The sequence below is a fragment of the Diabrotica undecimpunctata genome, chromosome 3, assembly GCF_040954645.1.
Source record: "Diabrotica undecimpunctata isolate CICGRU chromosome 3, icDiaUnde3, whole genome shotgun sequence".
Lineage (NCBI taxonomy): Eukaryota > Metazoa > Arthropoda > Insecta > Coleoptera > Chrysomelidae > Diabrotica > Diabrotica undecimpunctata.
Window position 1 is genome coordinate 63,920,954 of NC_092805.1, and position 18,947 is coordinate 63,939,900.

General features: G+C 30.9%; 1 protein-coding gene across 5 annotated transcripts in view; it reads right to left on the bottom strand.

The window, feature by feature from the left end:
* The window catches only part of Eph (Eph receptor tyrosine kinase), a 598,175-nt gene that overhangs the window by 91,789 nt on the left and 487,439 nt on the right, over nucleotides 1-18,947 (bottom strand). For all 5 annotated transcript variants that reach the window (XM_072526023.1, XM_072526022.1, XM_072526021.1 and 2 more), the window contains one exon: nucleotides 9,437-9,617. In XM_072526023.1, coding sequence (XP_072382124.1) covers nucleotides 9,437-9,617 — 181 coding nt within the window. The remainder of the gene's footprint in view (nucleotides 1-9,436; nucleotides 9,618-18,947) is intronic.

The window sequence follows — 18,947 nt, forward strand, 5'->3', positions numbered from 1 at the left end:
ATATATAAATATAAATATATATATATATATATATATATATATATATATATAAATATAAATATATATATATATATATATATATATATATATATATATATATATATATATATATGTATGTATATATATAAAGGACACAACATAACGATGAGTTCCCAAAAAATGTATACAAATCCGTCCCTGACCGCTAATGTAAACAAAAGGGAGGGTCAAAATTTAGGGCTATCTGATCGTATGGTTTCACAGTTTCGATGTTTTTAGTATCCTAGCAAATGACCATTTGGTGTAAGAAAGACCATAAATATTGTCGCTTCTAGATATGTTGAAATGTGGCAAATATTGCCATTTATGTTGTTGTTTGGGGTCACCAAGGTAAATCACTTGTAACAAAAGACCTGGTATATAGATACACTTATTAAAATATATATATATATATATATATATATATATATATATATATATATATATATATATATATATATATATATATATATATAGAAAAGGATAATGCGAGTGAATAATAAAAGTAAAAAGTAATGGCATGTCTCGCAAAACAGAAAACCAAAAATGGTATATCGATGGAAGGCAACCGTATATACGTATATACGGTTGCCTTCCATCGATATACCATTTTTGGTTTTCTGTTTTGCGAGACATGCCATTACTTTTTACTTATATATATATATATATATATATATATATATATATATATATATATATTTATTTTATATAGTTCATAGTCAAAAAAGCCAAAAGTTTAAAGTTGGCCGATTTCTATCCACGCAAGTTTATATATATATATATATATATATATATATATATATATATATATATATATATATATATATATATATATATAAAGTTTATTAGGGCTGCAGTCAGAAGGTTTGGCCTAACCTTCTGACTGCAGGGCTAATAAACTGTGTTGTTTATTTATATCGACGGTCAATAATATCCAGTATTTCTTATATATATATATATATATATATATATATATATATATATATATATATATATATATATATATATATAGAATACAGAGTGGACTAAAAGTCTGGGAACGCCTAGTTATCTTTTAAACGAATGGTCTGAATTGTACAAAAATCGGGATACTGCAATATGAAGATTTCAAATTTAACTCTTGTAATATTGCCAGATGCCTGATTTACCATTTTTATGATATCATAAGTCACTTTGGTATTTTAGATAAAACACTCTGTATATTGTGTTATTAGAATCCTCACGTGATTAGGAGTTCAACCATATGTAACACTTGATATTTTATCTAGTCACGAAGGTCTTAAATAAGTGAAAATTTTTAGCGCCAAATAGTTTTGAAGTAATTTAGTAAACATAGAATGCTGTGATTTTGTCATTTATTCATAAAACTAACGTTAGCTTGACGTTTATTGAATTTAGTTTTGCAAAATTAATTGTATTAATATCTAAAGCTGACAATTTGTAACGATAAGACTACCAAAGAGAACTGAAGTACTATTATAAAAATAATACCTCAATCAACCATGGGAGCTTATCGTCTATGTCTTGCCTAGCTAGTATCTTGTCTTAAACTAGGAATTGAACCTGAACCCTTAGATGATAGCAAATAAAACAAATTTTAACCAATCATATTTATTAAAAAAAAAAACAATAATCAACCCTGCCAATGCTTAAGAATTAATTAGTGAGGATGATACTTATGGCGTCGATGAGCTGTTTGTGTGTCCTCCTAATTAGATGTTATGTCCTCCTAGAGCTGCAGTTATAAGTACCATGTGAGTGATTCTTCATTAAATGGTTAGGTCCTCTAATGGTCAATAGATTTTCATAATACCAATTAATTCAGCCAATAAAATTTGGATATGCAAATTTTTGCATACCTAATGCTTTTATAAATTTTGCAAACAGGCAAAAAAACATATCCCACTATGTCAGAAAAGCTGATTGACAGAAACTAAGTGAGAGATTAAAATGAAGTTAGCACAGATAACAGGACGTAAGCCTATGATAGAAATAGCTTTTCTGTCAACATAGAACAGAATATCTAGTCTACCAGACAGAAAGAGAGGGGGAAATATTTATTCTACGGGACAGAAAGAGAAAGAAAGGAAAGAGAGAGAGAGAGCGCCAACTACTTTTTGAAGAAAAAATAGTAAATAAGAAACTAAATGTAAAGGAATTAATGCATTAATAAAGAAATTAAAATAAAATAATTATGTAAATATAAGTTAATGATGGTTTTATAATTAAAGATGGTTTTTAATGAAAAAGAGCGAATTACTGTTTTAATATAGTAGCCAAATTGTTTAAGGATACTTTACCAAACCATTTTCCTCTTCATAAGGCGACGGTATAAAACATTGTAAAGCGCTCTGAGGAAACTGGACAAGTAGAAGATGGCATTCGAACAGTAGCCCAAAAACTGTTATAAGTTACAATAAAACTTTAGATTTAATGTAGTTAGCCAACGCAATATTAACACTGAGTGGGAATGTAAATCGCCAAAATGTAAGGTATTGGAGTGAGGTAAATATACACTGGTTACGTGAAAACAGTACTCATGACCACAAAAACTAAATGTATGGTCGGAAATAGTGAGCACTCAGTTAATTGGGCCGTTTTTTTATAGAAGGTAATTTAAAAAGCGATAATTATGAAATGTTACTTAGAAATAAAATTGTAACTGCCATGAAAAACAATTTTGGATCCAATCTTAATGAAATATGGTTTCAGCAAGACGGAGCTCCAGCTCATTTTGGTGTAAATATTCGGCGTTATTTATATCAGACATTTCCCGGACGATAAATTGGTAGATTAGATAGTATTGAATGGCGTCCTCGTTCACCCGAAACGATCACGGCAGTTTCAGTGCGCAGTTAGGAGACGACTTCATGCGTAAACAGCGGATTGCCTGATTGAATTTTGCATGAGAACACTTGTCCTGGACAATAGCGGATTGGAGTCATGTATTGCTTTCCGATGAATCACACCTTTGTCTAATAGGCTCAGATAGATGGTAAGAGCGTAACAATAACCAGACGAGAAACATGCTCAAGCGTGATGGAGGATCAGTTATAGCATGGAGAGGCATATCTTTTAACGTTCAAGTGTGGGATATTAACTACGCATAAGTACCCGACAGAGGTTCTAGAAGACCATGTTTTATAGTTCAAGGTTATCCTTGGAGATGACGAAACATATATACTTGATAATGCATGGACGCATACTGCTCGGATAGTTCTGAGTATTTCCACGAGATTCAAATCACGCAATTTGTTGCAAATCACGTGAGCTTCGCCACATACTGGCACATCAGGAATGAGATAATCATCTTGATAATTTAATTCCAAATTTAATGTTTGTAGCTGTTAAAATTTCTTTTGTTTCAACAAAAACATATCAGAGTAAAATTGTTCATTTTCATTACTTAGCATATCAAAGCAAATCGTGTGAGACAAACTAATAAACTAAACAGTAAAAGAAATTATGCCAGATAAAGAAAATAAACTGTCACAACTTACATAATAGGCACATAAAAACAAGACCCACGGGACCCTCTAGGACTCCATATAAAAGCAGAACGAGTCAAATAAGGATAAAATAATTGCTACGAAAAAGCAAGATATTAATATGTGAAATTCTTCGTTGATCAAATATATCAAAGTGCCTACATATAGAAGGAGTACGGATACTCCGAATAGAACTGTTAATTAGACAATTAACTGTTAAGAAGTATTAATTATATAAATATAAATAGATAATTCATAGGCATGTTCGGCAACAAAAATATTGTATATATTGTATTATTGTGAATATTTTGAAAATAAAGTTTTTATTTAACAAATTTTCCACGAAAACATTTATTGTGAATACATAGTATGCGATACGAACACTTTTCTCCAAATATATCTACGCAACTAACGGCAAAGTGAAGAAAATACAACAAACTTTATGTGTATTAGCAAAAAACCAGAGAGAGATACAATATGGTAGTTAGTAACATATCTCAAACATTATTGAAACGAGAATAGAAGATAAAAATTATAAGATAAAAGAGTATAAGTCATCCGTTTAAAAGATAATGCGTGTATATTAAAGTCCAATAAGCAAAAATATTTGAAAGCTAGAAACAAAAAATTACATGTTATAGGTAGATGAATTACATGATTTTAGGCAGATTATAATATAAGAAATAGATAATTATAAATACAAAAAATCAACTAAGCTAAACGTACAACAAAATAATGAATAATTTTTTTTTGTATTTTAGGTGCATATTTCTTATTATGAGGTCGCCTACTAAGAATATTCTATGAAAATTCAATACGACCTCTCGGATACGTTAAAAACATGTTTATGATAAGCAAATATAACGAGCATGCTGCGTGTTATTCTATAATAGTCCAACACTTGTTTTATTAAATAAAATATTTGAATAAGTTTACGGCGCTTAATGTGTTTACACAGATAAAACCCATTTTTATTTAAGTGGACGTCAAATGTCAGCCTAATATTACTGCCAGTTTGTATAATTGAACTCTCCTTACTGAACGATGGAAAACTCACTGGTAAAGATCAAAACCATGAAATATTAAGATTTAATTTTATGTAAACATAGACGCTTTTAACACATCCCTAACCCATATAAAACTGAAATAAGTGATTTTCATTTTTAGCTTCTATAGTCTCGAATTAAAGACCAGAGAAATTAACAAATGAAACGAATTTTTGGTGACATTCGTTGATACAGGTCTTAGGTCTCTAACAACAGCTTTTGTTAGAAAAATCCTTTAAAATGAGAGTTTGTAAAGTTGTGTTGCTAACTTACTGCAAAAATAGCTTCAAAAGTCGATTTTTTGAAAATTAATAATAGCTTTTCTAAAAATGCACAAAAAAAATCATTTGGCGTGATAATAGCGACATCTATATCAGATTATTCAGTTATTAAAAATTAAAGTTTCACTTAACAGTTATTGTAAAATTGAAATTGTTTATTCCACATAGCTTTTTTATCTACAATGTTATTATGCGTAAACTATTAGGTCTACTAAAATTCTGAAAGCCTTAAACTGAAGAGAAAGGATTAAAAAATTTATGTTAAATATTGTAAAATAGTTTTACAAAAGTACGAGGATAGATTGATATTAAACTAGCCCTTGATAGATGGCGCTACTTAATACCGAATTGGTTTTGGTGTTGACATTTGCCATTCATGACATGACGTCTGTCAAAATTTTGTGTTAAAAACAATTAGTTTGGTTTTTACAGCCGTCAAAAGTAAGCAAATTTTGTGTTTTCGGAGAAATGGAAAAAGTTGCGTATCGTTCGGTGATTAAGTTCCTCCACAAAAAGTGTAAAACGAATGTGCAAAACAAAGCTGACCTGGACCAAGTTTATGGTGAGGTTGCACCTGCGTTAGCAACAGTAAAATTTTTGAAAGCTGAATTTGTTCGTGGTCGTACGAGTGTTTTTACAGATCGTCGAATTAAGCACCGCGAGTTAATAGATATCCTAAACATTTGTACGAACGCGTACACAACATCATTCACCATCATTTGGACATGAAAAAGCTATCCGCGCGATGGGTTCCGCGTTTGCTGACAATCGATCAAATGCAAAAACGTGTGACCACTACTGAGACGCTTTTGGCGAGGATACGGCGCGATCCGAAGGATTTTTTTCGCCGATTTATCACCGTTAATGAAACCTGGGTGCATTATTACACACCGGAAACCAAAGAACAGTCGAAACAGTGGCGCAAACGCGGCGAAGGGCCGCCGTTTTCTGGGATGCGAAGGGCATCATCCACATCGACTACTTGGTAAAAGGAAAAACAATCAATGGGGAGTACTACGCAGCATAATTGGATCGATTCGATACCGAATTGCGTCGAAAACGCCCCGGTTTGGAACGCAAAAAAGTGCTCTTTCACCAAGACAATGCACCGGCTCACCGATCGGCCGTTGCCACGGCAAAATTACACGAATTGGGCTATGAATTGGTTGAACACCCACGGTATTCCCCAGATCTTGCCGTCAGCGATTTTTTCCTGTTTTCAAACCTAAAAAAATGGCTCGGAGGACGCCGTTTCGCAACAAATGATGCAGTCGTCGCTGAAACTTCGGCCTATTTTGAAGAGCTCGAGCAAAAGTACTATTTGGATGGAATAAAAAAATTTGAACATCGTCTTACTAAGTGTATCGAGCTAAAAGGAGACTATGTTGAGAAATAAATCGATTTAATTCCAAAAAACTTGTTTTTTCTATCAAAAGTTAGTTTTATATCAATCCACCCTCGTACTGTGTTTTTAAACGTACAAATATTTAAAATAACTCGGAACTTTAGAAATGTCTCACGCATTTTCTCACGAATTTTAAAACAAAATTCCTGTGCTACGGCCCTTAGAATCCGAGTAAATAGTTTTTTTTATTTCTTGATTTTACGATTACAAAAACTGAAATCATAAATTCAAAATAAAAGTCGCAATATCTCTAAGTAGTTCTAATCAACGAAAATGAATGTTTTTTTTAATTTAAGGAATCTCGTTGTATAGGTTATAAAAATCCAATTGCTTAATTTGTAAATTATTTATTTAACCGAATAATGTGTTATTGAATAACTTTTTTCTTATTATTATTAGTAGAAAAGGTTATGAAAAGGTAAGTAACGTAAATATTTATGTATTACAGTTATAAATATACCCTTTATAAATATCCTTTAAAAATAAATTTTACAAAGAAATTAATTTTTTATTTAAAAATCAAATCTGTAAATGCAGTTAATTTTTCTTGAATTATGCTTACTATTTTTACAATTACTTTTCTGCACTCAAAAATATTATAAATATACTTTAAATAAATTAATTGTTATAAACTTTGTATAATTATAAATAAAAATAGTAAAATTAAGTATGTTGTTATAAGTTAATTATATATACAGATTACTTCCATAATTTTTATTTATAATTATACAAACTTTATTAAAATTAATTTATGTAAAATATATCTGTAATGTTTTTGGGAAAAAGTAATTGTAAAAATAATAAGCATAATTCAAGAAAAAGTAACACGTATAGATTTGATTAAAAAAAAAATTAATTCTTGTAAAATTTGTTGTTAAAAGATATTATTTAAAACTATAATACATAAATATTTAAGTTGCTTATTATTTCCTAACCTTTTCTACTTACAATTATAAATGAAAAGCAAAATTTTGCAAAATAAACATTTATTTTAAATTGTTTAAACAAATTACTTGGTTAAATAAACAATTCACTAAGTAACTAAATACATTTTTATGATTTATGCCACGAGGTATCCCCATTTAAAAAAACATCAATTTTCGTTGATTAGTACCGGCTATATTTTGACTTTTATAAATTTGAATTTATGAATTCAGTTTTTGAAATTGTAAAATCGCCTCGCTTTTAAACTTTGGCTTTATCTTTGGCGCATCATAAACGGCTCATTTTTAAAGGGATCGTTTTTAATTTTTTTTTGTCTAGACTTTCAAATGGTTCTTTTCGAATTGGATATTGTTTATAAACAAAGCCCCGGTGAATTTTTGAAAAAAATAGGGCTAACTCAGGTTTTTAGGGTCGTTAATAGTTTACGCATAATAACGTTGTAGATAAAAGCTTTTTAGGATATACAATTTCAATTTTGCGATAACTATTAAGTGAAACTTCTTAAAAATTTTAAAGCTGAATATTTGGAATTTTGTCCTTATTCTCAAGCAAAATCAATTTTGTTGTGAATTTTTTGGAAAGTTATTAATCATTTTCAAAAAATAAACCTTGAAGCTATTTTTGCAATAGTTAAGCAACAAATTAACAAAAATAACTTAAGAAAACCTCATTTTTAATGATTTTCTGCGCTTTTTCAGTAATATTATGTCACTTTTCCATATAATTTATCGGTCTTCACCTTTAGTATTTAAAATCAAATAGCGTCCTTACATTCATCAAAAATTCAGTGGGTAATATTTTATATTTTCTTCAGCGAAACATCAAACAAATTTCAATTGGACGGGCACTACAATTCGTTAGGAACCCTAAGTTATACTCTAATTTTTTTACGATTAATTTATAATTAAGGTTATTTACTTTCAGTTTTATCTGGGCCATATCCTGAGGAGAAAAAAAATACGCAATTCCTCAACTAATTATCTAAAGAAATATTGAGGGCAAGAGAGGAGTAGGTCGCAAACAAATGTCGTGGCTACGAAATATATAGAACTGGGCAGGCATAAATAACACTGGCGAACTTTTATATGCCGCAAAAGATAGACGTCTGGACTTAAGATAATACGCCAACGCACTATAAAAAGAAGAAGATACCACAGTTCCTGGATAGAACATTCTGTTCTTGTTTTTTTTTGAGAAAAATTTCTCAGTAGTAATTCGAAATTTTTCTGATGGTCGGCAGGAGTTTAAAACCTCAATTCAAAATGTTATAAACGTCACATATTTGCTATTTTTCTTAATTTATAATTATTTTATTCCAATTTTTGTTGATTTTATTCATTTGTTAACTTTCTGTTTTGTTAGGCGCCCAACTCTTCTATTAACTGAGTATCCTATTTAATATCTATTCTTCAATTTTAATTTTTGCACCTTGTTTCAATTCCATACACCGTATCTACGCCATAGACATATAAAAACATGTCTATGATATCTGTGACCTACTCCAAGCGACAAAATACATTTATCAGTTGGCAACTGCGTTCAGTCATATCAGCTTCACTTCTAAATAATGGAGATGACAATGTTTTTCTGCATCTCTTGTTTATTTACGCAGATGTTCTGCTCATAAATTCATTTATATCTTTAAATCTCTTCAGGGGCGAGTACATTTTGATGTACATCATTTTTTATAGCTTTCTTATAAATATTCTTTTTAAACTTTATACGTAGTAACTTTTATATTATAACTTCCAAGTCTTTGCCAATGTATTAATCCTATATGCAGCTAGAATCTTTAATGTAATTTAACTAACTTGTTTAATAATAATTATATTCATTTAGTCCTTGTCATTCGGCAATATATATATACATTATATATATATATATATATATATATATATATATATATATATATATATATATAAACTCAAATGTCGAAGTAAAACACTTCTGTTGTAATTGGTATATTTAATTAAAAATTAAATTTAAAAATCCAAAAAGATCAACGTTTTCGGACTAATCAGTCCATCTTCAGTGAACTTTGTCGAACTTGCAAAATAATTTTTATTTATTTTATTTACACATTACGTGACGATTGCGAAAATACTATAGATAAGTTAAAAGTTCGCATATAGGATTTCCTCACTTAATCAAATTTTTCATATAACTATATTGAAGACAAAAAGTCCTTCTCGTCCTCAAATCCAGTTTAGTTATTGTTAAATATATATTCTAGTGAAAGTGTTTTTAACTTACCAGGAAAAAGACTGCAGTCTCTTATAGTGAATTTAATCTCGATATACATCCTGTTGGAAACATTCCTATCTATAAACGGTGTCCATAACCAGTTGTTGACATTGTTGTATGCCACATCACACACAACGTAAGATCTCCAATTAATGCCTTTTTGGAAATTCGTAAAAGACTCCTCCACCCACTGAAACAAAAAACGAATAATTATTAGCTATAAAAAACTTCTTTTGATTTTGATGGTGTTGTTTATGGCAGGTTATAAAACTTGATGTTTGTTACTAAAGTAAATACGTTGTATTTAAGGATCTATAAAAAGAAAATATTCTCAAAGAATTCGCTGTCTTACACCATAAAAATAAATAAGCATGTGGTTATTCTGAAAATAATTAACTGTCCACAATTTACGAATAGACAAGATTCACTGTTTTCAATGTACTAAACAAGTCATTAATACAGTTAGTCTCAATTTTTTTACACACTTTCAGCGGTTCGATGGCTCCCATGCTTTTCTTCTATTTTTCACACTCATACAATATTATACAACCATTCTATTTTTCTACATACTTTTTATGTAGATACTGATTATTTATATGATCGGTAACACTAAAAATAAAGTAAAAATGGTCCTACAATATGAAATCCAAGGAAATTTTAACTGACACTTAAAAATAGGCTAAGGTTTATTATTTAAAATAAATTTCAGCATGATTTACCGAAATGAAAATGGGATAACAATAAGTAAATAAAATTGGTATTTTATTTATGTTAGTAGTGCTCGAATACTAACGCTAGAAAATACCAAAAATAGGATAAAATGGGAAAATTTCTCAGGCTTATAAAAAAAAGAGAGCTGAGAAACAATGATACTAAGATACTATTATTTTTTAATATTGTTTTGAAACATGATTTCAGACAGGGTGAAAGAAAGATATATAAAATAGCCAAACATAGAACAAATAAATAGAAAGTAATAAAAATAAAATGAGTAAAAAAGCGAAAACGAAACCAAAATAGCGGACAGGACCGCAAAAAATCAAATGGTGGATATTAAAAGGTGAGAAAGAAGGTTTTTTTTAGTCAAAAATAATATAAAAAATGAGCTAGAATATGAAAGGAGGTTCTAATACAATTTGGAGGAATATCGCTAGTATTATTAAAGATATTTCTACTAGAGATTAAAATACGTCGAAAAACATCAAGGAAGAAATTTGAGAAAAATGAGACCTGGTTGTAGTCAATCAAAGTTCAAGAAAATATAGAAAAGAAGAGAAAACTATACAAACGGTGTCAAGAAAATAGATCGGGCACAGATCTTTAAAACTATAAGGTCTCCAAAAAGGCAGCGAAAATATAATAACAAAAGCTAAAGCAGAAGCGTATACAAATATATACGATTAACTTAATACTAGGGAGGATGAAGTAAAGATATATAAAATAGTCCAACATAGAGCAAAGAAAGTAAAAGATTTTAATCAGATTGGATGTATCCGAGACGAAAATATTAAAATACTAAGTTCATGAAAAGGATGTCAAAAGCGAAGGAAAAAGTACTTTTACAGCTTACTAAATGAAACAGTTGACAGTAGAGAAAACGTAAGAAAGGAGTTCATGGTGAATATGTGCAGACTATGAAGCAGAATATGTGCAGAATATGAGAGACATGTATGAGGGAGTAACAAGTAGTGTCGGGACAAGTGTGTGAGGGACTAATAAATTTCATGTGAAAGTAGGATTGTAACAGGGCTCGGTACTTGGTCCTTACTTATTTTCATTAGTGCTCGATCAGCTAAGAAGGTAACTACAGGATAGCATTCCCTGGTGTTTAATGTATGCTGATGATGTAGTAGGAAATATAAAAAGTTGAAGAAAATAAAACTTAGTAGGACAAAAACAGAGTATTTGGAATAGTTTTAAGTACCTACCTAGAATTGGTATTACGGCGTAATGGGAAATTATATCGAGATACGTGCAGTGGAGTTAAGAGGGATGTGTGAAGTGGAAGGAAGCGAGTGGTGTGTGAGGTGACTGAGACAAGGTGTCTAGTGTCTGAGAAAGATTCCAGTGAATCTGAAAGAAAAATTCTATAAAACTGCCCTAAGACTACCTATAATCTAAGAAGTTGGGCTGTTATACGAAACAACGAATGTATGTAGCGAAAATAAGAATGCTTAGATAGTTCAGTGGAACGATAAAGTAGGGTAAAATTAAGAATAAGTATATAATAAAGTAATATTTACAAACAAAAACGCTGTAATTTCACGATCGAAACTAGATTATTTTCTTACCAATATTCCTCAATTATACAATGAGGTTGTGGTGAACTACAATTTAGGTGATCATTTAGGACTTCATTTTAGTTTAAATATATCTGAGAGTAACAATACTGCTACATCCCAGATAGCTACTTATAGAAACTTATCAAAAGAATTGTTTGTCTAATCTTTTGTTGAGTCTTGATCCTGAGAATTTCGGAACTGTTTATACATATTCAAATGATGTAGATGATGCATATAGAGCTTTTTTGAACTCTGTCTCCTATCATATTGATACAACATGTCCTTTAAAATCAAAACGCATAACAACTAATACCAATAGAAAATTGATCAATACTGAAATTCTTCAGCTTAGTAAAAAGCTAAAAGATTTATTTTGGCTAGCAAATGTTAGTGGTAATCCAGATTTAATGTTTAACTATAAAATACAAAAGGCCAACTTTATCCGTAAAGTAAAGGATACAAAAAAAACCTCATATTAAAGTTATTTACATAATCAAAATAATAATAAAACAAGGAAGGAGATATGTAAAACTGTGAATCGTCAAACTGGTAAAAATAAAAACAATCTTGAGTGGGGTAATACTAATAATAATAAATTATTGATACATCCAGAACACATAGCAAACAAATTTGGTGAGTATTTTTGTACATCAGTCAAACACACATTATTAAAACATTTCAATAACTATACCTTTAACGATTTCACCACTATGACAATTAACAACACATTATTTTTTTCTGAGGTCTCACCATTTGATATTGTGAATATTATATCTTCCTTAAACTATACCAGCTCAGTAGGTATTGATTAAATTCCCACTAAAATAATTAAATACATTTCTTCATATATATCTCCTGTTCTGCCTCACATCATCAACCTATCTGTCAAGGATGGCAAGTTTCCAAGTGACCTTAAAACGGGAGTAGTTAGTCCAATTTCTAAAAAGGGAGATCCATGTTTGGTTGATAATTACAGGCCAATCACTGTAACAAGTGTACTCTCTAAGATTATCAAAAAGTGTATTTACAATAAAATGTTAAATGTTCTTAATAAATATGATATCTTAAAAAGGTATGTGGGTGCACTCTTGTTTGACTTAACTAAGGCTTTTGACGATTGACATTGAAATTATACTGCATAAATTAGAAGCCCTCGATTTTCGGAGTCACTTCTTGAACTGGTTAAGGTCATACTTACAACATAGTAAATTCCTAGTAAAAGTCGATAATAAGAAGTCATCTGTTTTTAATCTTGATCAAGGTGTACCACAAGGCTCCGTATTGGGACCCTTAATATTTCTTTTATATGTCAATGATTTGATACATTTTTTAACTGCAGATCATACAGTTCTCTATGCAGATGATTCAACAATTGTAGTTGACGAGTCAACTGAAGCCGAACTCATATCAAAAATGAACTTGGTAGCACAGGAATTTACAACCTGATGTAGAAGGAACTCTTTAATGGTAAATGCAAAGAAAACTATTTGTATGCAGTTCTACTCAGCCATCCCATGATTATAAGATCACAGTTAGTTCTGAGGAAATACCTTTTAGTGATACAACATCATTTTTTGGTAGCATTCTAGAAAGTAATATGAGATGGGATGAAAATGTTACTAAAGTCAGCAAAACAATGAATAAGGGTTATTATGCAATCCTTCAGTTGAAAACTCTATTTAATACCAATCAATTGATAAGTGTGTACTATGCATTGGTTTATTCATATATAGCCTATAATATTGTCTTGTGGGGAAACTCTAGAAACTATTCTAGAGTTTTTATAACTCAAAAGAGATTTCTTAGATTGATATTCAATATTGATAATAGACAATCATGTCGTAAATATTTTATTGAACACACACTCTTGACTTTTCATGCTTTAAATATTTATAGGTGTATTATTCACGTCAAAACTAAATTTCAAAATTTTACCCTCAACTCTGACTTTCATAATTACCCAACAAGACTCCACTCCACACTCCACAACTCTTTTTGAAACTAGTCCTGATTTTGCAGGATCAAAATTTTACAATTGTTTGCCACTTAATATGAGAAATGAAAATAATATTCAAAAATTCAAAAATAAATTAAAATCATGCTTGATCCACTTATGCGTTTACAACCTAAATGATTATTTTGACTTAATAAAAGACTACAGGGAATGAGGACCGACGGGGCTCAGAGACACTCTATATTGCATTTTTTTATATTAATCTATATTTTGTTGATTATGTTTTATGTAATTGTCCTATATAACTTGTTGATTATGCTTTATGTAACTATATCACTTGTCCAATATCACATTGTGTTCTCACTGATTAATAAAGAATATTCTATTCTATTCTATGAAGGAAAATCTAGGGATGCCACAAATTGATGCCAAAATAGGAGAGCATCGGGAAAGATAATTCAGATATATTAAACGTTAAGACCTTAATCACCCAATACAACAAAGAATTACTAAGTGGAGAGGAAGAACCAAGAAAACCTGGCTAGGTGAAGCATAGGCAGGATATGTTGGCAAAGAAGATTGATATTGGTATTACTCAAGATAGAAACTTACGGAGAAATGTAATGTTAGCACAGGCAAGGACGAGACATAGAAATTTCAATGAAAGTACGAAAGTAGTTGGACTCAGTGTTTATTATTTACTCCTATTAATGTGGGAAAATTCAAAGATTTCTTGATGTTTAATGTATGCTGTGATATTAGTATGAAATAAATACCAGCTCTTGAAAAAGTGCTGTAAAGCTTAGTTGAACCAAAAAGTTTATTTAGAATGTTTATTTAAAGATGAGTTACTAGTGTCAATGGATGATAACGTTTGATGGTGAAATGATTGTAAAAAGAAAAACAAAAAGATTCCACTGAATCTAAAAGGCAAGACTATAAAATTTTCACTATCAGACCAGCTGTGACATACGGCACTGAAACGATATTTTGCTAATAAGAAGAAGCACTGACTTACTAATTCTTGAAGGGAAATAGGAGAGAAAGACCAAAGGAGACCGAGTGTGAGACACTGACAATGCGTATGTGAAGGAAATTAATATTGGTATAAGTGAGATAGAAATTCACGGAAAATCGAATAAGGAAAACCTACAACGTATAGCAATAAAGAAAACAATTGATGATCAATCTTATCAGTGACTTTAAGCAGTTTTATGGTTTTGCAGTTCCAAGGTATGCAGGATTGTAAAATATTTTTTGTTTTATTTGTATTCCAGTTATATCTTCTTAGTGAATATGGTAAAATCTGGGTTTCGATTGGCCGCTACGATATTTTCCCCTTAGTTCTGTTGAAAATTTACTTAGTGCATCTAAGTTAGAAATTGTCATGTATTTACTTTAAATAGATAATAATATTTAGTCCAATTTAATTGATTCATTAATCACGCAATCCATTACCTAAGCTTCTCATATATTAAAATACATAAACAATATATTATATTCATCTACAGTTTAAAAAACGAACGTTTTCAGTGAGAGAAAATCAACATGAAAGAGCTAGAACAATAATACAAACATCTATCAAATCTAAAATTACTAATAGGATCAATTTGAGGTAAATAATCCGATCCATCAACATGAAACAAACACCAAAGACATATAAATTTCATCCTTTATCAGCACCTTAATATAAGGGAAAGCCATTTGTATCATGCCTCTTCCACCGAAAGTGGCGATAGGATGTTGTCACACAGTCTTAACGTTATAATTACTAATAAAGCTTTACGATATGACACACAGGAGAAATTCAGAATGCCGCTTTACATGAACGTACGCCAAGGGCAAAATTGGATGATTTTAGAAAGTTTGTTTTATCACCTATTTTAAAACCATTGTCTTCTATTTTCAACAAAAAGTCATAATGAGTTTTTGGCAAAAAAAAAGATTAAAACACGAGAAATAACAATATATCATCATCATCATCTACAACCTACACGCTACAACCCTGGGTGGGTCTTGGCTGACTATATGACTTTTTACACAACAAATTGATTGTTCATATTTTGGAGATCTGTTTGTATGCTGTTTGATCATTGCATTCTGGGGCGCCCAAGTAGCCTTTTTCATGTGGGAACCTCATTCCAAACCAGTTTTACGTTAAGTTTCTCCTTATGTAGTCTATGAACGTGACCTATTCACATTAGTCGTTGCGATCTAATCTCTTGGACAACATCATTATCGTCATAACGTTCTTCTATTTCTGTATTTGTTATTATTTTTTACTATTTTCTGTTCATATTGTGGTGAGGTCCGAAAGTTTTTCTTTTATATCGCTTTTCTTCATTTCCTTTGGTCATTGTCGCATCCATATGTTGGTACAAGTCTGACAATGCATTTAGAGATCTTGACTTTTAATTATGTGTTATATCCGCTAATGGCGACTGCAATTACACTATCTACTAATTTTCAAATTGCTTTTAATTATGTATTTTATAATGTATTTAGAACTAAAATACACCAATTAATGAAAGAAGCCTGGGAACAAGAAATAATGCCAAAAGAATGAAGTGGCTGTATTATCGTGCCAATACATAAAAAAGGCAGAAAGGATACATGTGGCAACTACAGGGGAATCTCACTAATTGGTACTACATATTATAAGATATTAGCTTCAGTTGTACTAAAACGATTACTGCCATATACAGAGGAAATTATTGGCGATTAACAATGCGGCTTTAGGCCTGGAAGATCAACAATCGACCAAATATTTACTATCAGACAAATGCTAGAAAAGTATTGGGAATATAATAAAGAAGTACACCAGATCTTCATAGATTTCAAACAAGCATATGATTCCATAGATAGCTTAAAACTATGTAGTGCAATGATGGAGTTAGGCGTACCAAAGAAGCTGACCATGATTGCGCGAATGTGTGTCAACAATTCCTTTGCACAAATTAGAATAGGAGGCAAAACTTCAAAGGCTTTCGGCATAAGCACCGGACTCAGACAGGGAGACCCGCTGTCCCCATTACTATTTAACCTAGCATTGGAATATGCAATGCGAAAAATCTATACCAGAGTCAAACCAGACATAACTGCCAGAGGAGCAAAGATTATTCTCGCATTTGCAGATGATGTAGATGCAGTAGAGTAGCACAGACAACACTGGAAGTTAAGGATATAGTATCGAACTTTGAAGAAGCAACACTAAGCGTAGGCCTGAAAATAAACGAAGAAAAAACTAAATACATGGTCGTATCAAAAAAGGAACGACAGCGAATAAGACAAAACATTACCATAAACGATCATAATTTTGAGGTGGTCAAAGAATTCAAATACCTAGGAGCAACAATTACCAGTGAAAACACAGGAGAACGGGAGGTTGAAATACGAATACTGGCGGGGAATAAATCATTCTTTGCCATTCAACATCTAATGAGGTCAAAGCTTCTCTCAAGGCGTGCCAAAATCCAAATGTACAAAACCATAATACGACCAGCAGTGACATATGGAAGTGAAACATGGACATTGAGAAAGAAAGAAATCAATAAGCTATTAGTATGGGAACGCAAAATCCTGCGAATTATATATGGTCCTTGCAGGGACAGCGTGACAAATGAATGGAGGAGCAGATACAACAATGAAATAGAGACTCTCTTCGGGAAAGGAAACATCGTAAGATACATAAAAGCCAATAGATTAAGATGAGCAGGCCACGTGGTACGGAGTGATGACGACTGATTAGCAATGTGTTTTGGGAAAGACCAGATGGTAGAAGATCGACAGGAAGGTCTAGAAAAAGGTGGAAAGACGCAGTCAGGGAAGACCTGGAGAAGATGGAAGTAAGGCCATGGGAAATAATAGCACAGGATCGGAATCAATGGAAGGCAATAGTAAACGCGGCAAAAACTCACGAAGAGTTGTAAAAGCCAATGATGATGATGATGATAATGTATTGCTTTAAATCTTTTATTTTACAGAGCTTTAGCAATACAAAATACTTATTTTTGGTTTTGTCACCTTACTCGAATGATTTACATTGCTCAAACTATTTAGTTTATATATTTCAATATTAATAAATCTTAAGGATATCTTCAAAATGTCATTGAAACATTGAAACACAAATTTTTTTTAGGTTATTGAATATGATTCGATTCCCCTCGGGCTACGTCTTTGATTTTCTGTATAACCGAGATGTCACTGTGAATGGGAAAACGGCCAGGTGGTGCAGAAATCACGATCTCTCTCCTAAGTTTCTAAATTGTAACACTTGTGTGTTTGTCACAAATTACCCTCGAATTGGTAAGCACAAAACGCGTTAATATTATGCTGCTAAGGGACAGGAAATGAGAATGAATATGTAGTCAGGTGCACGATAGGCCGTCATTTCATGGTTTTTGGTTGTTTTTAAGCGGTATATAGACGTGGAGATGTCTAAGAATAGAATTTAAGCAAATGTTGCTGTTCCTATTTATTATCTGATAGAATATCTCTACCAGCAATTTATTCAATTATTCGAGATGTGTATACTTTAAATTAATTACAATAAACCTGATAATGATTGGACATAACATAACAATGTAGTTTTAATTTAGACAATTACTCGAATTAAAAATGTAAAAGGTTACTATTAAATCTCTTTTCTCCAAAATTAAAGCAGATCTTAAAAAACTTTAGTCAAGTACATTAACTATATTATTTATGACTTAAATTTATACCTTACGGACTTATTAATTGAAGTAAGGTTAGACATTTACACGATGTAGAATTTTGTTTTATTTAAATAGCTAGCTAGTAAAATTTTGTGGACATTATTCTATTAAGTTAAACAGTTTAAAAGCAATCACCATTATTAATCAATCAAGAGACAGATAGGCGAATCTGTTTACTTTGGTTCCTCTATTCTTGTCCAAAGCTAGTAAATAGGAATATATTTCACTAAAAAAATCAGACATTAAATATTTGATTGGAACAATCATTTGATTGGAACATTCATGGAACAACAGACTATTAAGTAAAATAAAACTTTTTCAGTGGGCCTCTCTTTGGTTTATACTAGAACATCTGGTGAAGATTACTACTTGACGGTCTTTCTAATATGTTCTGTCTATCTGATTTTCCTACTTTACGTAGATGATCGGCTATTGCCAGTTTGGTATACAAAAGGGACATATCAAATTTCGTCACTCTTCTTCCTAATAACAGTTCAGTATAATATAACAGTTCAGTATCAATAAAATGAAAAAATATTCATAAAAATTTTGTCTTCGTAATTCGTAAT